The following is a 21,369-nucleotide window of genomic DNA, read 5'->3' on the forward strand; positions in this document are numbered from 1 at the left end:
GGGTTTGCTCTGTCACCCAGGCTGGAGTGCAGTGGTGCACCACAGCTCACTGCCACCTTGAACTTCTGAGCCCAAGGGATCCTCCCACCTCAGCCTCCTGAGTAGCTGGGACTACAGGCACGCACCACTACACCAGGCTAATTTTAAACAACTTTTTTGTAGAGACAGGGGTCTTGCCATCTTGCCCAGGCTGGTCTCAAACTCCTGAGCTCAAGCAGTCCTCCCACCTCAGCCTCTTGAGAAGCTGGGACTACAGGCATGCACCGCCACACCCGGCTCATTAAAACAAATTCTGGAGTGATGAGAGTCTTGCCATCTTGCCCACGCTGATCTTGAACTCCTAGGTTCAAGTGATCCTCCCCCCTCAGCCTCCCAAAGTGCTAGGATTACAGATGTGAGCCACCACACCTGGTTATACAAAAACAAAAGCTAAAACTAGTAAACCACACTGATATTTTTGCTATATTTCTGCTATATACATATCCCTTTGAAAAGGGAAATAGGAATATTGAACTTAGTTTTTGCATAAAGGGCCATTTCCTCCCACTTAAAGTTGTTTCCCTTTTAATCTTCTGCCAGCCATTCTCACAGGGGCAGTGGTAGTGGTGCTGATTAAAATAACACAAGTCTGCCAGCAGTCCCAGACAGACATCGCAAATGGCGTCTTCCACAGTTCAGGACTGTGTGCTTCACTCCGTGGAGGTCTGCCTCAGATGCCTCCCCCTCTCCTCCCTCCCAGCCCCTTTCTGGAGGCCAGGGCGAGTGCGTTTCCATCAGGCGTAGGAGTCAGCACTTCCTCACAGCCTTCCCGTGCCCTCCCAGCACCAGGCTCACGTGGCCGCTCCTACCCATCGCATCCGCCTTTTGTGATGCGGGTCTGAATAGCTACAGGTCCACATTGTGCCTGGACCCATCATCTGGCTTAGAGGGCCTGTCACAGCAGACCTGGAAACTAATTTTCTGTGTAGAGCAGGTTGCATTGCTGATGCTGTTTTAGCTTATAGAGCCTAGAGCCCAGAGCCCAGGAAATGGTTTTAAACATGATTTTGCCTTCCCTCTTCCCTCTTCTTTAAAAAGCACCACTCCTTGGTGATGCTTGGTGATTGTTACGCAGCTTGTAAATATACCTAATGTCGCTGAACTGTACATTTAAAACGGTTAGCATGGCAAATTTTACGCTACATGTAATTTACTGTCATAAAAAAACTCATTCCTCTAGAAATTGCAGATTTTATTGAAAAGTTTATATTATTAAGTATATGAGAATTTGATTTGTACTCTGGGTTTAATGTTCCTGTGGTAGAATGGGTTATTAATAAAACTAGCGGTCATTAGTACCTTCCATTTGAGATGTTAAAAACAAAGTTTGCCAGAGTCGCATGACAGTGCGTTCTGTACCATCACCGCTGTGCGAGATGGCTGTGAGTGAGTGAGTACACCTCTGTGTATTTCATTCCAAAAGCACTGGGAGTGCTGTCTGGAGAAGGCTCGGCAGCTTTCATGTTGGCATCGTAGGTGTTTGGTGGAGATTCAGGAGGATCCAGATGGGTTAATGGTGCCCCTAAAATTGGGGGCAGTGCCCGGCACTCTGGACACATGTGCTGGCCCAGCTGCAGGGCCGTCCGTGTCATCCTTGGGGCCTCTGTGTCCCCATCATCAAAGCTGTTTTAACATGGAGCTGAAACCTCACGGGGATGGTAAAAAGCAGAGGAAATAATATACGTGAAAGAGCTGCGACAAATACTAAGAACTTCACAACTAAAAGTAAGGAGCAAGGAAAGAGCAAAAATGCAGACACAGACACATTCTCTCCCGTCAAGCTGTGAAGCACATCGTAGCCCTCGGTGATTTAAAAGCCATGTGTTCTGGACACATCTCACCCCCACCCCATATTCATCGTCACTTATAATATTCATTTGTAGTAGCGCCTCTTCTTCACGGAGGCCTGCCACAGTCTGAGTAAACAGAAGAGTGATCTTGTCCCTGTGGTGTTCACAAAACAAGCCCTAGGAATTGTGTAAGGCACAAAGAATGTCCAGGCCCTGGATCTGGGATAACCAGTCTCTGTTGTGTGATGCTCCGGCCCTCGTGCTGACCGCTTGATCCACGACCCCACATTAGCAGGAGGTGCTCTTGGTCTGAAGCCTCGTTCGGTACCTTGTTGTTCCACATCCCTGGCCTAGATGGGCAGACGAGATTGGGCCCTACAGCAGAATGCTTTCCATTACAGCCGAATAATAGGTATTTGTAGACACGTGGATGAAGGAGTTCTGCAAGCCATGTGGCCCTGCATGATCAGCATTTTTGGAGTTTTATGTTTTCATTCCTTTAGCTATCTACATGGTATGCCCAGGCATCACATTTCAGGGTAACTGAAATGAAGGCAATGCAGATTCTGTCTCCACGGCCTGTGGTGTGTTCTTGTTTTGTCTGTTCCCTGTCTCTTTCTATCCCTTTGTTTCCTGCTACCCTTTCTCCTCTCCCCTCTCCCTGCAACAAAGGACCAGCCTTGATGATGCCACTGGAGGGGCTTTGTGAGCCGAGCTCTCCCAGGGTCCATGGGGCCTCCCTTCTAGCAGGTGGGCCCTGCATGCAGCCCACAGTGTCTGAGGACACCCCCAGCTGAAAGCATTCTACTTGGCGGAACTGGTTTTGATATTGTCCAGCTCTTGTCAGTTATTTCCAGGAGCAGGCAGAGCAGTGTGTGTACATAGTCCCTCGTGTGTTATGCTTATTACATTTTACTGGCCAAAATGCCAGGAATTCTTGTGAACTTCATTATTTCTGAAAACGACAGCAAAACCTCTTGTGGATTACTGAAATGGCCACATACAGGCAATGTAGGTAGCCAGGGAAAGGGATCACAATCTCAATGCTGGAATAATTGCACTTGGTAGTATAAGGATCCTGTGTTTTGCTGAGTGCTGTGGTTTTTTGGTAAAAGAGGAACCCACCTGCTTATCCTTGGCAGTGTAGCAAACTCATGTATCAGACAGCCCTGTCATTTTTTAAACCTTTGAATGTAATGCATTATTTAAAAAGAAAGAAGAGTTACACTTTCAATTAGATTTCATTTGGTAAAAAGTGAAATTTTCTGTGCATTTTAGTAGTAAACAACAATTCATTTAGTGCCTTTCTTCCTAAAATGGCACCGTGATATCAGCTTCACATATGATACTTTTACATGACCAAAGTCTCATTGAAATAAATATCAACCGGCATTCCTATCCCTACTTTAAAGAGAGATTAAGTTTTGAATTTAAAAAACACCCCACCTTTCTCCCTGATGATAAAAATTTTTTTTTAAATTTTTTATTATACTTTTAAGTTCTAGGTACACGTGCACACTGTGCAGATTTATTACGTACGTATACATGTGCCATGTTGGTGTGCTGCACCCATTAACTCGTCATTTACAAAATTATTGCCCATTTGTTTGTAGAATATTTAGAGAAATCCGATGAAGATGGAAGAAAATAAACCCTCCCTAATCCCCCACTTAGGGATGCGCGTTCGCTCCACTCGGTGGTGCGTGCTCACTCACTCGCTCTGTTTTCCAGTTTCTTTTGATGGGTCGCTTTAGTCAGCCCACTCAGACTCACATTTTGTGCTTTGCTTTTTTGTGGGTGATGGAGTTCACGTCACATAACCTGAACACCATAAGGGGCCGGGTGTGGTGGCTCACGCCTGTAATCCCAGCACTTTGGGAGGCCGAGGTGGGCGGATCACGAGGTCAGGAGATCGAGACCATCCTGGCTAACACGGTGAAACCCTGTCTCTACTAAAAATACAAAAAATTAGCTGGGCATGGTGGCGGGCGCCTGTAGTCCCAGGTACTCGGGAGGCTGAGGCAGGAGAATGGTGTGAACCCAGGAGGCGAAGCTTGCAGTGAGCCGAGATTGCGCCACTGCACTCCAGCCTGGGCAACAGAGCGAGACTGCGTTTCAAAAAAAAATAATAATAATAATAAAATAAATAAATAAACCAAAAGACACCATGAAAGACCTGGTGGACACTGATACAATCCTAGGGTAAGTAGGGGCCTGCAAAGAGGAAAACCGGGAAGAAAACAGAGTTGACTGAGACGTAACCAGGTTGTGCCGTCAGAAGGGCCTTGGGAATGAGACGGACAGTTTTCCAGGCTTACAGTCGGCCTTCAGAGACAGTTCAGCAGCGGTGTCTCTCTCCAGAGGACTTTCCGGTGAAAACTGACTGCCTGAGTTGATTTCTTCTTTCCTTCTGTGTTATAGCTCCAGCTTACTCTTTGGTTGTGACCAGCAGCTAAGTCACACTCTTTTCCCGAATGTTCTGCCCTTTAGGTAGCTGCAATCAACCCAAATCACCCTCTTGCTCAGATGCCTTTGCCTCCGTCAATGAAAAACTGCATCCAGCTGGCAGCCTGCGAGGCCACCGAGCTGCTGCCCATGATCCCCGACCTCCCGGCTGACCTGTTCACCTCCTGCCTCACCACCCCCATCAAGATCGCCCTGCGCTGGTGAGTGGCCCCTGCTGTGCCCCTGGGACCCACTCACCTGGGCTTTCCCACAGGAATCCCAGCCCATGTGGGTCCCAGGCATTCACCTCGTCCCAGGAGCCCACGTGACAGACATGAGTGTACCCCGTCTTCTTTTTGTGTCATTCAGGATTCAGGATTCCCAGTGGAGGCTTGGGTTTTACTCTTTGAGAGTTCAAGATCCTTTCTTCCTTCTGATCTGTTCGTGGGTAGCTCACTGCTTTGTGATTTCCAAGAACACCCTCCCCTTACCTTTGTTCATTTCGGAGATGTCTTAGTACCAGGATTGGTCATGCTGGAAACTGTTCTTACTTTCGGGGGAAGAAAAGGCTACTTTGAAAAAGGAAGTCATTTAATTCCTTGCTTGAGTTGAAGCATAATCTTTCAATTTATTTTTAGCAATGAAAAAAAAGCCATGATTTTTCTATCTCCATCCTTTTTACAAGTTATAGCCATTGGGAACATAACTGGAGAAATGTGTGTGATATTCCAAGATGGTAGGAGCCACATTTCAGTCCCGACATCACCGGCAGAACGCACAATGGGATCTGTGTGTTTCCTGCCTCCAAATCCAATATTCTCCCCTAGACCATCTTGCCACTCTTTTTAATATCTACTTTCCCATTTTATGTTTTGCTGAAAAGCTTGTATGTCGTGGCTGTTACTGGCCAGTAGATAAATACCTCTCCCTTGAGGTGCCGTGCGAATGGTGCAGCTGTGCAGCAGACACTGTGCTGTTGGCCGAGGATGCTCTTGAGGCTTCCGTCAAGATGGTCTAACACTCCAGGCCGTCTCCTGCCTTCTCATCCACAGTCCTGCTCGAGGCCAGGAGTTCGAGACTAGCCTGGCCAATGTGGGACTGGTGGAGCCTTTTATTCCATCATCTCCTATCTTCGGGGGCACCGAAGCAGTCATGCAGGAAATCGGGAGTGGGGGACGGGAAAATGAGTGGGAATGAGGCCTGTTCCATGGCAGTGTCCATTGTGCGTCTGCGGAAGCTTCAGCCTACAGGCCCCTGGGTGATTTTCTGCTTGGTTCTTCTTTTATAGTAGTTTTTCTTGTCTGTCTGTCTGTTTTGTGTTGCTATAACAGCATACAACAGACTGAGTAACTTATGATGAATTTGCTTTGCACTCTTTAGATTGATATATGATAGTTGTACGTATTTTGGGGGTCTAGGTGATATTTTGATCCATGCATACAATGCATAACGATCAAAATCAGGGTAACTGGGATCTATCCAACTTATCCATCACCTCAAACATTTATCTTTTCTTTTCAATACTGTTTTTTCTACCTCTCAGTGCCTCTTTCAACAACATGAAGCTGAACCAGGTACTATGAGCGCTCAGCTAATTTCTGGTTTGTATGAAGGCGCTTTCTGTGTGTGCGATAGTTGTTACACTAGTGTCCTTGCTGCGGGAAGACTGGCGCACTGGAATGTTTGAAATAAAGAACACAGTAGATGGGACCCATAGCAGGAGAGACACTGCTGGAGCCAAATGAATGGCCTGGAAGGCTACAGTGGGGGCTCACAGGAGGCCATGGGAAAGGATCGAGATGGGAAATAGAAAAGCCAGGAGATGCAGAGTAGGGAGATAGAGGCCCCAACATGCAGACTGGAGACGTCCCGTGTTGAGAGAACGAGCACAAACCCAGTGCATTTCCTCGAGTAGACAGGTGTCTCTCAGGCACTTCATTCTCCCGCCATGAGTGGTAAGGACTTGGCTTCCCTCCGCACACAGCCGTGCGCTCCTAAAGACTCCTGGGCCAGATGTGGCAGTGTGTCCTGTAGCCCCAGCTACTCGGAAGGCTGAGGCAGGAGGATCATTTGAGCCCAGAAGTTTGAGACCAGCCCTGGGAACACAGGGAAACCCCATCTGTAAAATAAAATAAAATAAAATAAAGAAGGAGGCTTTCACACTGAGGCTGCTGGCCTTGTTATTCTAAAATGAGTACCTGCCCTCTGATTGGGGAATGTGCTTTCTCTCTACTAAGATGTGATGCATCATCCCAGTAGCCTCTGAAATCCTTGTAGGAATTAGGACACAGTCAGATTTTTTAAAGTAAGCATTTAGTAGGAAGTGCAGTGAAAAGCAAACTAATACAGTTACCATAAGAGGGACTTTGAAATCAATATGTCACAGTGGCAGACAGTGGTCATCAGATAACCACTGCCTGGAACAATTGAGCGGTGTCTCAGGTGGCAGCTCTTTTACAATAAACTGCTTTCTCCCATACTGAAGTACTGAAATTAGGTTGAACATGACATTTTGCTGGGTGTCTGTAGCCTGTGAGTGGTAATGGACTATGTTCATTAAAGATTTATCAAGTGAAATGTGTAGTTTTATGTGAGCTAAGTTAAAAACCACCAGAGTTTTTTTTTTTCCAGTGGAAGGGTGAGATAGTTTGTCAGACAGTAATTACATATGTTTTTAGGATTATGGTTTTATTTTTTCATTTTGAAAAGTCTTTTTTTTTTTTTTTGTGAGACGGAGTCTCGCTCTGTCGCCCAGGCTGGAGTGCAGTGGCGCAATCTCGGCTCGCTGCAAGCTCCGCCTCCCAGGTTTACGCCATTCTCCTGCCTCAGCCTCCCGAGTAGCTGGGACTACAGGCGCCCGCCACCTCGCCCAGCTAGTTTTTTTTTTTTTGTATTTTTTAGTAGAGACGGGGTTTCACCGTGTTAGCCAGAATGGTCTCGATCTCCTGACCTCGTGATCCACCCGTCTCGGCCTCCCAAAGTGCTGGGATTACAGGCTTGAGCCACCGCACCCGGCCTTATTTTCTAATTAAAAATGAAATACACATTCTTTTCAGAAAATTACTAAAAAGTTAAAAGTAGAAAAAAATTATCCAAGATTTTACCATCTAAAGACAACTAGTGTTCACTTTTTGATGTATTGCCTGTTGGCCTTTTTTCTGTGCGTGTACATTTTGCAGTGATGTAAGTGGATAGAATTTAGCCAGAGCTTAGGGCTTTAGGGCTTAGGCATCAGGAGTATGAGGGTGGGAAGGTTCAGCCTAGCACTCTGATGGAAGTCGGCAGACCTGGTTCTGTGAAGGGGCAGACACACTTGGGTTAGGCTTTTCGGGCCAGACAGTCCCAGGTCTGCTGTTGGCAGCATGAAAGAGCCACAGGCAATATATAAACCAGTGAGCATGGCTGTGTTCCAGTGAAGCTTGCTTTTTTTTTTTTTTTTTTTGAGACCAAGTCTTGCTTTGTTTCCCAGGCTGAAGTGCGGTGGTGCGATCTTGGCTCACTGCAACCTCTGCCTCCTCGGTTCAAGCGATTCTCCTGCCTCAGCCTCCCGAGTAGCTGGGACTACAGGCACCCGCCACCATGCCTGGCTAATTTTTGTATTTTTAGTAGAGATGGGGTTTTACCATGTTGGCCAGGCTGATCTCAAACTCCTGACCTCAGTTGATCCGCCTGCCTCAGCCTTCCAAAGTGCTGGGATTACAGGCATGAGCCACCGCACCAGGCCTCCGTCAAGTTTTCTTTAAGAAAACAGGCAGTTGGCCAGATTTGGCCCGGGAGCTGTAGCTTGGCACTTCCTGCTCCAGAAAAAGGAACCAAGATTGGGCTGCAGATGACGACTGTGCGTGTCTGCCCGGTCGGCAGGTGACCTGGAGAAGGGCGATGCTCAGGAAGGTGGATTCCCTCCCTCCCTCCCTCCCTCCCTTTACTATGTAAATAAGAGAACGGTTTCTAAGCACGCTGCTCTCATTATGCTGGCACAGCTGCTACAGAATGCAGTGTGCTGGGTAAATAGCATACAGCTTTGCTTCATTTGGACAAAATGTGTACATGTGTATTTGGTGGCAAGTGTAGTTATGAATCTTATTTGATGATGAACTAGTTGTTGGAAGACATTGTTCTCTAATTTTTTTTTCATTTTTGCCTCAGTCTTTTTCATTTTCAAAAACTGATTTCAATAATTCCAAAATGAGCAATGACATTACTTTCCATATAAATTATTATCTTACTCACCGTGTACGTCAATACAGTGTGAGAATCCAAAATATATTTTTTCCCTTGGCTGTTTTCTACTTCTTTGATTGAGTGGCATAATACCATTTTAGATTTATTATGGGTCTATTTGTATACTACTGAAAATTATAACCCAGTGGGACTTAATTTGCTGTGGGACTTGCTATAAAACAGATTGATGTCTATTGCACTGTGCTGCGTGCACTAGTATTGTCTATTAATGAAAATGATAGACATTATTTTGGATTGAAGAGAGGTCAAAAAACTTATTTCCTTTCCTTCAATTAAGTTGAAGGATTTCCGGGAGTTTAAATGTTAATGATAGAGCATTAACGTGGATTTGTCAGCGTGGAAAGTTTCGCTCCCGCATTGCCTGCAGGAGACGGAAGATGCACAGATCTCCTGGCGTGCAGGTGGGGTGGAGGCTCAGCATGGCTCTATCTGGCCAGGCTAAGCGGTTTGCAGTGCCTGTCTCATTTCAGACATTTGCTGTGACATTTGCTTCGTATTTTTTCTTGATGACTCAACCAAGAATCATTCAGAATTACCTTTAGAAACATAAATTCTTGTGGTTTTGATGACAGAGTTAACCATTTGTTCTCCAAGGAGTCTTCTAAAATACATCTGCTTTGCCAGAGAACACACCTTGTTCTGCCCATTCAGTGCTCTCGGGTCTTTTGCTGCTTCCTTTCAACAGCAGTCCAATGACTGTGTCTTCGTGCATTGTGTGTGAAGGGAGAGGAGCTCACTGCTCCTCCCAGAGAGTGAAGTAACCGGGACACATTATTGAATAAAATGCTTTTTTGTAGTATCCGACTCTATCTTAGACCTTAGTAGTAGGCGAGTTTAATTTGGAATTCGTGTCTGGAGAAACGGCTTTATGATGTGGAGCCTTTCACAGTAGAGCCTCAGCATCATGGATCTCACACAGTCCCCGCGGCGGCTTCCAGGCCATTTCCAAAGAATGTTTTTTCTCCCCAAACTAGACAGTGTTCTCTCACTGTTCCAGTCTCTTGACATACACTCAATTAAGATGAATATCATAATGTATTGTAATAGAGCTCCCTTTTAAAAAGATGACACGTACAAACCATCTGATGGATGCGGTAAGAGAGGGAATTGAAGCAGACGGAGGGGCATGGGCTGCTGACTCCCTGGCTGAACCCTGTCCTCGGGTGCCACAGGAAAGAGGGAGATTGATGGATCCTGGAGGGAGCCCACGCAGCAGCACAGCCGGAGACTTTGCTGCTCCCTTGAGATGGCTGGGTCCCCACTGGGGGTTGGGGTGAGGGGTGAGACCGGAGGAGACAGTGGAGCTGGTGAGGGCCCCAGGGTGCCGGCGAGGCGGAGGGCGCTCGGCTCTCCTCCATTGCCTTTGATATACACGGCCTGCTGCGCTGTGTCTGGGGCTCAGAAAGACGGAAAATAAGAGGGAGGAAAGAGGGTTTGTCCCGCCGCCCTCGTGAAGAGAAGCAATCCAATAACAAACATATTCAAAGTGATAAAAGACAATTGGAAACATGAAGAAACAGGAAGAAAGACCAGTTGGAAGCGTTGAGTCTGAAAAATGTAATTGGTGGAATAATTGAAGAGATAGATTGAAAAGCAACATTATAGACAGGGCCAGGAGTAAACCAGGAGGCTGGGAAGCTTGTTTGAGGAATTCCCAGCAAAAGGACGGAGCTAGAGGGAAGGGGAGAAAAGCGAGAGGCAGAGACAAAGTTTAAATATCTAAGGAAAGAAAATTTTCTTCTCTCTAAAAACAGGTAGAACAGGAGAAAAGAAAGCTTAAGTAAATAGAAAGTGTAAGATACGATGGCTAAAATGTTTTAGAGTAAAGTTGTAACTGTAAATGAATTGAACTCACCTCTCAAAGGGCCATGATTCTTGTGTTGGTTAAAATTATGATACAGCAGTCTCTTGTCCATGAGACACACATTTAAAGCAAAACATTTAAGCCTGGGCAAAACAGCAAGACCCTGTCTCTACTAAAAATTTAAAAATTTGCTGGACATGGTGGCTTACGCCTGTGGTCTCAGCTCCTCCGGAGCCTAAGGCAGGAGGATCACTTGAGCCCAGGAGTTCAAGGCTGCAGTGAGCTGTGATCACGTCACCGCACTCCAGTCTGGGTGACGGGGCAAGACCCCTTTCAAAGGTTGGAAATCAAAGGATGAAAAAGAGAAATACCAGCTAAAAGAAATCTGAAGTGGCTAATTCCGATATGACTCAAAGCAGAAGCTGAGATAAATTATTGAAAGGGGCAAAGAAAAATGTTGTATTGTGGTAAAAGGAACAGGAAAGCAGGAAGGTATATAAGATCATGAATCCATGTGCATCTGACAACATGGCCTTGAACTAGGTAAGATGAGAACGGAAGTAAGTATGGATCGAAGCAGATGAGTGAGAAATGTGCTTAGATACAGAGACACCAAATACAGACAAAGGAAGCAAACCAAAGAAGACTTTAGTCACCGAATTAATTTGCCAGACCCTGTAGAGGCACACAGGGCCATACCTCCAGCAGGGAATGTGGACATATGTGGACCATTCACAGAAGTAAATCATGCACGTGACTACAAAGAAAGCTTTACTAATCCAGAAGAATCAGCTTCATGTAAACTCCATGGCAGACCACACACAATGAAGCTGGAACTCGGTAACAAAAGGACAGCTTTAACAAAAGTCTGAAAACAAATCTTAAAATCCTTGGATTAAAGAGGAAATACTTTAAAACTGATAAAATACAGGCAAATGTTAGTAATAGCACTTTTCCTGTCTGTGGAGTGTATGTAGCCAAAGCAGGCGAGGATTTAATACGTTTAGTCAGAAAACAAAGATTAAAAAAACAAGAAAAAGTAAATGTTCGCCTTAAAGAGCCAGGGGAAAACTGCCATAAACAGATGAAAAGCAAAATGAAGAGAGCGAATCTGGAAGATACAGGCAACCCTGCGCTGTCCATTGCATCTCTGCATCCACAGGGTCTCATTTCCCGAGAGCCCTGCCAGTGTGGGAAGAGGCGTCCGGGGCCTCTGAACACTCTTCTCCCAGATTTTCAGCTAGGCACTTGCTCTCCGTTCTTCCTTCGAGAGACCTGATTGTCTCAGTTCTTGATCCTTGCTCATACCAGGCTTTGAGAGCTGAGTGCTTCATTTTGGCTTTGCACCATCCAGGTCGAAGGCTTCACTTCTCTCACCTCTGCTGAGCCACTTACCACTTGTCCAACTGTTTCTTTTTGGTTGACGTTTTACAATTACAGGGATAACAGTAGCTAGCATTTGTCAAGCATCGCTGGAGCCATTCCACTAATGAACTCATCTAACACCACACGCCTGTGAGGTGTGGACTAGCATTAGTGCTGCTTTCAGGATGAGGAAGTGCAGGTTGCTTGGAGAGTAACTGGTGGAGCCAGGATTCAAAGCTGGGTGCCCGGGCCCCCGAACTGACAGCCTCCACTGTGGTTGTTCCGCTTCTCTTCTCATGCCCAGCGCCTCTCATTTGCCATGATTTCCTTCCTGGGGCTCTCCGTCCTTGTCCTGTTCTTTTTCTCTCGTTATGGAGGAAGTTGAGATCACTGTCATCAGTAGTCTCTCGTGTCTAAATGGAGGTTACCACGACTTACTTAACTTGGTAAAGGCTACATCAGAGCTCTTCAGCAAATCAGCCTAGTGGAGAGACTTGAGACGTCTTCCCTTCGAAGCTGGGAATAAGGCAAAGATTCTCTCTAGCACTAAAACAGTATTAGAATTCCTGACCCCTAGTAAGACAAGATAACTCCATAACCAGCAGAAGGAACGTGAACATTTGTAGTTATCTGTTTACAGTAAGGGTCATCTAACATAATTCACTGATTCTAGCATGTGCTTTTTTTATTTTTTGAGACATGATCTTGCTTTGTCATCCTGGCAGGAGTGCAGTGGTGTGAACCTGGCTCACTGTAGCCTCAACTTCTCGAGCTCAAGCAATCTTCCCGCCTCAGCCCCGCAAGTAACTGGGACTACAGTTGTATGCCACCATACCCGACTAGTTTCTGTATCTTTTGTAGAGACTGTGTTTCACCATGTCGCCTAGGCTGGTCTCGAACTCTAAGCTCAGGAGATCCTCAGACCTCGGCCTTACAAAGTGCTGGGATTACAAGCGTGTGAGGCACCACATCTGGTCCTTTTTTAAAAAATAGAGACAGGGTCTCTCACTTTTACTTCTGTGGGAGCGCAGTGATACAGTCATAGCTCACTGCATCCTTGAACTCCTGGGCTCAAGTGGTCCGTCCGCTTTAGCCTCCCAAAGTGTTGGGATTCCAGGCATGAGCCACCACGCCTGATCCAGCATGTGCATTTTCACACTTAACATATCTGAGGTCCAGAAGGATCTTACAATAAGTAACGTACCTGTTTAGTTGGCAGTCCTTTTTCTTTGTTAGCAGTATATAGAAATGCTTGCAAAGGTCCACCTAGAGGTGCGCACTATACCCTTTCTTACTGCTGTTTGTAAGCTCACTGTTTGTCACTATGGAAAGAAACAGGCATCATTACTGAACTAGGTGTTCATATACCAGCAATAATTGATCTCAAAATTTAATGCCATTTATAGTTTTTAATTAGAAAACTCTCAAATACATGGTCTAAGTTTTCTTTAAGACCAGAAAAAAAAAAAATACATTAAACCCTAAGTAAGTAGAAGAAAAGAAATAATAAAGGGAAGAGCAAAAGTAAACAGAAATCAACCCAAAAACTTGTGAAAATTCATGAAACTAGTTGATAGTTTTTGAAAGGTTCATTAAAATTGTCAACACTTTTCATACAGTGCTCAAGAAAAATAGAGGGAAGATACAAATGACCTTCATCAGAAATGAAGGAGGGCACATCCTTTCTGATCCTACAGACGTTAAAAAAGGGGCCAGGCGCGAGGGCGCACGCCTGTAATCCCAGCACTTGGGAGGCCGAGGCAGGTGGATTGTTTGAGCCCAGGAGTTCAAGACCAGCCTGGGCAACATAGCAAAACCCCATTTCTGCAAAAAAATACAAAAATTACCAGTGCGTGGTGACACATGCTTGTAGTCCTGGCTACTTGGGAGGCTGAGGTGGGAGGATCACCCGAGCTGAGAGGCATCAAGGCTGCAGTGAGCAGTGCAGTGATCACGTCACTGCAGCCCAGCATAGACCACAGAGTGAGACCCTGTCTCTCTCCACGAAAATTAATAAATAAAAGGAGAATAAGGGAATCATTTTAATCATGAAGGACCATATGCCAGTAAATTCTTCATCTTAGATGCAATGGATAAATTCTGTGAAAGACACAAGTTATCAAATCTAACAGAAGAAGAAAAAGAAAATTTGGATAGGATATATCTCTTAAGGAAATTAAATTTCTGGTTAACAACCATGCAAAGATAACCCCCCACCCAGATATCTTTGCTAGTGAATTCTGCCAAACTTCAAAGACTGAACAGAGCAGACAGACAGCCTTTGTGAAATGTTTAAATATCTGCTGACCATATCAAATTGCTGTCCCAAGGCTCAGTGTAATTAGTAATGGTAAAAGCCAAAAAAATATTTATAAGGCCACTGCCTAACTATTGACTAATTTGACCAAATTTTATGCACCTAGGGCCTTTTAAAAATCACCTAATTTCCCTAAGAAAAAGGGTTACATGAATTTTTTTATGTTTTTTATTTTATTTTATTATTTTTGAGACAGAGTCTCGCTCTGTCGCCAGGCTGGAGTGCAATGGCGCAATCTCAGCTCACTGCAACCTCTGCCTCCCTGGTTCAAGCGATTCTCCTGCCTCAGCCTTCCGAGTAGCTGGGACTACAGGCACACGCCACCACACCCGGCTAGTTTTTGTATTTTTAGTAGAGATGGAGTTTCACCATGTTACTCAGGATGGTCTCGATGTCCTGACCTCATGATCCGCCCACCTAGACCTCCCAAAGTGTTGGGATTACAGGCGTGAGCCACCGCGCCGGCCCCTGAATTTTTTTTAAGAGCTGCTTGCCTTTATGTTTTTGGTTGATGTTAGGACTTCCCTCCTAGTCATTCACTGTCGGCTCCCATCTCCTTCTCCCATCTCTGTCTAGCAGGAGAGCCAGGGAGTGTATGATCTCACCTGGAGTCCCAGTAGGCCGCTTAGTGAGTCCCAAAGACTTTGTGAGCATTTGAATGCATCCATGTGAAATGTGTCTGGAGGACTCAAGGGTAGCAAGTGTACACAGAGTATTCTTTTAACGTAAAAGGAACATTCAGAAAAGAATTAAGACTATGCAGTTGAGCCCAGAGTGGGTCTCCCATAGCTACTGAGTTATTCGTGTAATTCTCAGAAATCAGCTTGGGTGGAATACTGCACGGGAAAGAGTGCTCAGCCCCTGGCCTCACTCCTGCCTGTCCCCGGCCTCCTCACCGTCCGTGTCTAATGGGAAGAAAGGTGTTTGTTGTCTCCTGTTTGATGCCATCATCACTATGTTCCAAATTAGCTTCAATGTTTGAAATTATACCTGCTGAACAATGGACTTATATCACATTTATCACACAATGAATGACCCGTTAACTACTTGTTTGCCTCTTTGTATCTTCTTCTTAAACTTCTGGACATTTTAGTGGTAGTTTGGCTTCTATTCTGATTTATGTGCCTAAGCATGCACATGCCTCTGTGTTTAATCAGTGACATTAGGTCACATTGCATGCAAAAACTGGCCGTGCATTCAGCTCCATATTTAATAGTAGGCGTTCATGACTCTTTTGTAAATAAAAAAGTGGTCATTTGACTTGTGTTAAACTGGGCAGTGTATTGTGGAAGCCATTTTCATCCTCATTTGACTTGTGCTGAGATGGAATCGGTAATGCCTCTCGCGATGGCATCATTGTTGGAACCCCAGAACCGTGCTGTCACATAGACCTGTATGGAGCGTGGCGTGTGTCCCATGCCAGAGCCATGCCATCACGTAGGCCTGTGTGGAGGGTGGCACGGTGTCCCATGCCAGAACCAAGCCGACATGTGAACCCATAAGGGTGGTGGCATGGTGTCGCCAGCCTTGTTATAAAATGGTGTGAATTAATCCAGGAGACGTTAGCCTCTTTGGTTTCTCGTTATTTGTGCTGCTGAGTAAATGTTGCTGTAGATGCATATTCGGTACATAGAACAATTTAAACTGGATTCAGAAGCCATTTCAGTGTATTCTGAGACTGGGCATTAAACCTAACTTTGAGCACTGTCACCAGTGTCACTGGGAATAGCCCGAGTGCTGCTTATTCGCAGGTTGAAAGGACTCTGTGCAATGAGAGCTTCTGAGTTCCCGGCCTGGCCCAGGTAGCTGGTAAACACCTAAGTCATGAGGGTTATGAGCCACAGTCCGTGTGCGCCAGGAAAAGAGGGTCTCCAGGGAGAGGCGCTCCCTCTGATCAGTGCTCTTCTTGGAGACAGCGGAGAGAGTAGAGACGCTCCTTCTGCTTGCCTTGGAGGCAGGCGGCATCACTGCTGCTGGGGTGTCCTCGTGCCACCTCCTGTGATGAGTGAAGTTTCACCAGTGAGAGGAGGTGGAGAACGGCATTGTGAGGCACCCACCCTGACCTGCTCAGAGGCCTGAACACATCTAGGCCAGCAGCCCAGTGTGGCATCTGAGAGAAGGATGGTGGCCAGGGCACGAGAAGGAGGGTGGGGCCCATGACCACGAAGCTCGGGCTGGGATTTCTTCTGCACCTTCTTTGTGGTACTACGTGCTGTGCAGCTGCAGGGGCTGGCCTGGCCTGCAGAGCCAGTCACACGGGGGTCTCCACCCTTGTCTCAGCCCACCAGTGCTGCTGGCCAGGCCCCTGAAACTGGGTAATTTATCAAGAACAGAGAGTTACTTCTCCCGGTTCTGGAGGCTGGAAGTCCCAGGTCAAGGCACCGGCGATTGTGGTGTCAGGTGAGGGCTGCTGTCTGCGTTCAGGGTGGTTTCTTTTCCCATGTCCTCCTGGGAGGACCGCGCATCCTCACATAGCAGAAGGCAGAAGGCAGGAGAGGCTGCGTTCCTCCAGCACCCCCGCCTTAAATCAGGTTGCTAAAATCCCACTCAGGACGGTGGAGCCTTGGGATGTAACCATCTTCTCAAGCCCCGCCTCTTAGCACTGTCGCTTCGGGTCCTCAGTTCCGACAGGAATTTTAGGAGGGACCTGCCTCCGCAGTGTAGCAGCCCTCTGGGAAATGAAAGCCTGTTTGAGAAGACACGTTCGTAGCTCAGCGGCAGCGTGGTCCGGGCTCTCCTGAGGAAGTTGCCCAGGGCACTTGGGAACACAGAGGAACAAATTGTATCCAACATGGGCAGCTCACCTGGGTGGGTGAGGCTTGGAGCTGGGCATGGCGGTGGCTGTTGGAGGGACGTGCGGGTTCGGGATCCAGGTATGTCTGTCACCTACCGTTTTTAATGGAGGACAACGATATTGTCAGTTGTGAATACATCTTCTCTGATACTATTCAAGAGGCCATGCTGTTTGCATTCTCTAAGAGGAAAAACGCACTGCTGGTAGCGCCTTCAACCTGTGGTTCCCACTTACCAGCCTCAAATGCTTCCTCTCTTCACTTTTGCTGTCTGCAAGACCCCCACCTTCCAATCCACAAATGTTTGGACTCAGATTTCCCCATCAGAACCAGCAACAAAGCACAGAAAGCAACTGACCTAAGCCCAGCGACGTCCTTCCTTAAATTGTGCGTCTTCCCTTTAGAGTGTCTGGTTTGTGCTGCTGTTGCCACTCGGCTTCTCCCAGCATACAGCATGTACTGCCTCTCTCGGCCCCGGGGCAGCCCCCTGCCTTCCTGCCACTCCAGTAGCTCTCCCAGAACCGTCCAGGCGATCGCTGCCTTCCGAGCTGTCAGCCTCTCTGGCCTGTTCCTAATCCTTGCCCCTGACGAGTCCCCTGCGGAGCTGAAGCAAGGGACACCCCCTCCACCACCTCCTTCCCCACCCTGGGGTCTGCGGCTGCCTCTCTGTAGCTCCCACTCTCTGGCTGGCTTCTCTTCCTGCACCTAGATGTCTGATCTCCCCCGGCTGTGTTCTTGGCCCTCTTCTCGACCTACTCTTCTGCCTGTGAGAAACTGCAGCTCATCCAGCTATCACATCCTGACCTCGCTGAGATAATCCCTCTTTCCTCAGGCTTCCCTCTGCCAGCGCTTTCCTCATCATTACACCTGCATAAACCTCTCACGCCTAAAACGAAAGGACAACCCCAGCCAGAGGACACTCCCGCTGCCCACAGGCCCTCCTGGGCCTCACTGCCTGGTTCTTTTCCTCCGGGTGCAATTAAGCTTTAGGATGGAAGGAGGTACCTCCCAGGCTTTCTGCCCTTCCTGTCCAGCCCTCAACATTGTAATCAGGTCTTCTCTACCTGGAACGCCCCCGCTCCCTCCCAGCCACAGGTGTTTACCCTGGTTGTTTGTGTTTCTTGTTTTCTGTGTAATGGAAGGAAGGCATCACCTGAGAGGCCTTAGGAATGACACAGGAGGCCGGGTGCGGTGGCTCAAGCCTGTAATCCCAGCACTTTGGGAGGCCGAGACGGGCGGATCACGAGGTCAGGAGATCGAGACCATCCTGGCTAACACGGTGAAACCCTCTCTACTAAAAAATACAAAAAACTAGCCGGGCGAGGTGGCGGCGCCTGTAGTCCCAGCTACTCGGGAGGCGGAGGCAGGAGAATGGCGTAAACCCGGGAGGCGGAGCTTGCAGTGAGCCGAGATCCGGCCACTGCACTCCAGCCTGGGCCACAGAGCGAGACTCCGTCTCAAAAAAAAAAAAAAAAAGAAATGACACAGGAAACCCTGCTGCCTCCATTCGGACTTGGGTGGGGTAGGGGTGGGTGGAGGCCAGCTGGCATCTCCCAGGAGTTCTGAACCCTTGTGTCCCTCAGCTAGTCACTGCCATGCCTAGCTCCAGGCCTCGCCCCCAGCTGTTGCTGCTGGATCTGACTTGCCCTTCTTCTCGCTCAGGCACCCCAGCTGGAGTGTAGCAAGGCAGTCACAGCTTACTGCAGCCTCGACCTTCTAGGCTCAAGTAACCCTCCCACCTCAGCCTCCCTGGTAGCTGGGATTGTAGGTGCACACCACCATGCCTGGCTAATTTTTCATGTTTTTTGTAGAAATGGAGTCTTGTTATATTGTCCAGGCTGGTCTTGAACTCCTGGCCTCAAGCAGTCCTCCAACTGCAACCTCCCCAAGTGCTGGGATTACAGGCCTGACACTAATTTCTGTACATAGAGGTGTGGAGGCCCCTCAGGTATCAGGGCCGTGAATGAGCACCTGGACTGCACAGGCCAGAGTCGAAATCTGTTCACCTGCCTTCATCTGCCACTGTTTGGCTGCTTTTAAAAAATAAATGTACATCTTTGTCTTGGATTGTCTTCCTTAATATCGCATCCAAAAACAATAGCAATTTTTCTGAAGACGTCATTGTTTTGGGCAGCCCTTGGACCTCCTTGTCGTTTGACCCAAATGGTGCTGGGTTGACCCCAGTCCAGCAGGGACCACCAGTGCTGCCCCCAACATGACTGGTTCCCCCGCCCCTCCCCCCACATGCCTGGACCCCCTTCCCTTCCCCCTACACACCTGGTCTCCCTACCCCTCCCCCCACATGCCTGGACCCCTTTCCCCTCCCCTCGCATGCCTGGGTCCCCGCCCCTCCTCCCCACATGCCTGGTCTCTTCCCCGCCCCCACCCCCCACCCCGGGCCCCCTGAGGGGCAGCCGCCCCCATTCTCCTGCAGCGACTTCGCCAGCCACACAGCTCATCCAGTGGCTTGGACTTTGTTTCATTCAGTAGAGCACCAGCTCTAGCACTGTGAGGTCATTATTGAATTTGTGAGCAAAAATCTTCTTAAGGAACAGACTAATGTGTATTTAATTTTTATTAAGTACCAGGTGCGTTTTAAAACTTTTTGTTTCTTTTAGTCTCAGTAATTCCTATTTTATAGTTCCATTATCCTCATCAAGAAAGTGAAAGGTAAGTGACGGCAGCCAGACATCAAGGTGTGAACTTGCCTGGGGCTGTGCAAGGGCAGGGCCAGGGCTGCAACTTGAACCGGGGTTTTCTGACCTGAGAGCTCTGCTCTTCATTACCTTCTGCCTCCTCATCACCACTTAAAAGGCTTAATACATGCAGGGCTTTTAAAATCAGATTTTCTGGAAGAGCCGTGTGTGCAGGTGGCGTGCGCTGGCACTGTGCTATTGGGAGCCACAGAGTTGTGCCTGGGTCTCTCCCACCAGAGAAAGCAGGCGTGTGGCCGAGCCAGTGACACAGGGCCGCCCGGGAGCAGCACCACCACTCTTGGGACAGGCGGGCAGGCACTGTTGTTGGCCCTGGACATTGTCGCTTCACCTGCAGTTTGTCACCAAAGCCCAGAGGGACTGTGAGAGAGACACAGCTAGTGGGGATCTTTTGTTCCCACAGAGACTCTGCAGATGCAACAGTGTACTGCAGTTGCAGCTAAATCACACTCTGGTGAATAGCGCCTCTGGCAGTGGGTTTTAATATCCACCATGGTTGTTGAAGCAGTATATTCTGGGGGCGCATGGGAAGACAGTCATTTAAAATGTCTCTCCTTTTTATAGGTCGGTTTTTCTTCTTCTTTCTCATTCCCTTGCCAATTGTTGGACTTGAAGTTTGTTGGAAAGGCCCTTCCTTTATTTTGATTTGTGCCTGTGCTTTGCTCCAAGGCAGGCCACTGGGGGCATGTTTTACACCGAGGACTTGGTTGGAGCCATCAGCCGAGGCCTGGCCGACGCCTGGCTGGTCTGTTTGTTTACGAGGCAGCCCTGCAGCCTTGTTCCGAGCTGGCCAGCTCCTAGATGTTATTTGGATTTGCTTCCTCTGGCACCAGGCCCTCCTCCAGGCAGGCGCCTGGGCAGGCTGGCGGAACGGATGGGTAGCCTTGCTGGGGACGCGTAGTCACTGTGGCGCTGCCAGCAAACTGTTCTTTCTGGAAGAGGAACGCTTGGTGCCTGGTTGTGCTCAGTGTGTTCTGTTGTGCAACAGAGCTGCCTCAGATGTTGACCGCTTCTCCAGACAGCTCCCGGCGGACACGCAGGGCTATCCGGCCTGCCCCGGGGGTACAGTGCTGAACCCTGACTGAGGCCCTCTTCTCAGGCTGTCAGAAGGACAGGGCTGAGTCAGGCTTTAATGTAAAGCATCACTCCCTATTTTTCTGTTTCTTCGTTGAAAGAAGCACTGATCATTGTGTTCATTAGAAACACCTCAAGTTTTTAAAAGGCTCCTGTCCTGTTGGTGTGACTCGAGGGTGCTGTGACATCCTGAGAAAGCGGGGACTCTGGGAGTCTGGACATCAACCGGTCCCGTCTCTACTCCCCTTAAGTTCTCGGTTCTCGACAGCGCCCGTGTGATGATGATGCTCACGCTCCCGTGTGACACGGACGGCACGGGAACTGCCTGGTGACACGGACGGCACGGGAGCTGCACAGGAGAGTGCTTTGGAAGTGGACCCGCAATGTAATGCAAGCTGTTGAGTATGAATTGTGTCGTATTTCACAATCCAGAGAGTATTCTCCCGTATGGTGTCACATTTGCTCTTGCTGATAACCCAGGACTCGTCAAAGCAGATGTAGTGTATAAAACATCACTGTGTTACTGAAGAGGTGCCAGATGCTCTGTGTGCGGCCATCCGGGGTGGACAGCTTCATTTATAGCAGAGCCAAACGGGAGCCTGGATCTTCTGATCCCGAATCCTGTATTATTTTCACTATTCCATGCTGCCTGCCTTCGCCAACGTGAGCTGAAGGTATTACATGTTATCACTTTACTTGATGCCGTGCCGTACTTTACACGAGAACCAGCTGCCCATTGGGGACTTTATAGAGCTTTCAGCAGGGACAGAATGGGGGCGGCCCCTGG

The 21,369-nt window shown here is 47.9% G+C and overlaps 1 protein-coding gene across 3 annotated transcripts in view; it reads left to right on the top strand.

Annotated features, from left to right (window-relative positions):
* Nucleotides 1-21,369, top strand: part of RPTOR (regulatory associated protein of MTOR complex 1) — a 399,056-nt gene that overhangs the window by 198,273 nt on the left and 179,414 nt on the right. For all 3 annotated transcript variants that reach the window (XM_026455870.1, XM_026455869.2, XM_026455871.1), the window contains one exon: nt 4,320-4,495. In XM_026455870.1, coding sequence (XP_026311655.1) covers nt 4,320-4,495 — 176 coding nt within the window. The remainder of the gene's footprint in view (nt 1-4,319; nt 4,496-21,369) is intronic.

The sequence above is a fragment of the Piliocolobus tephrosceles genome, chromosome 16 (assembly GCF_002776525.5).
Source record: "Piliocolobus tephrosceles isolate RC106 chromosome 16, ASM277652v3, whole genome shotgun sequence".
NCBI lineage: Eukaryota > Metazoa > Chordata > Mammalia > Primates > Cercopithecidae > Piliocolobus > Piliocolobus tephrosceles.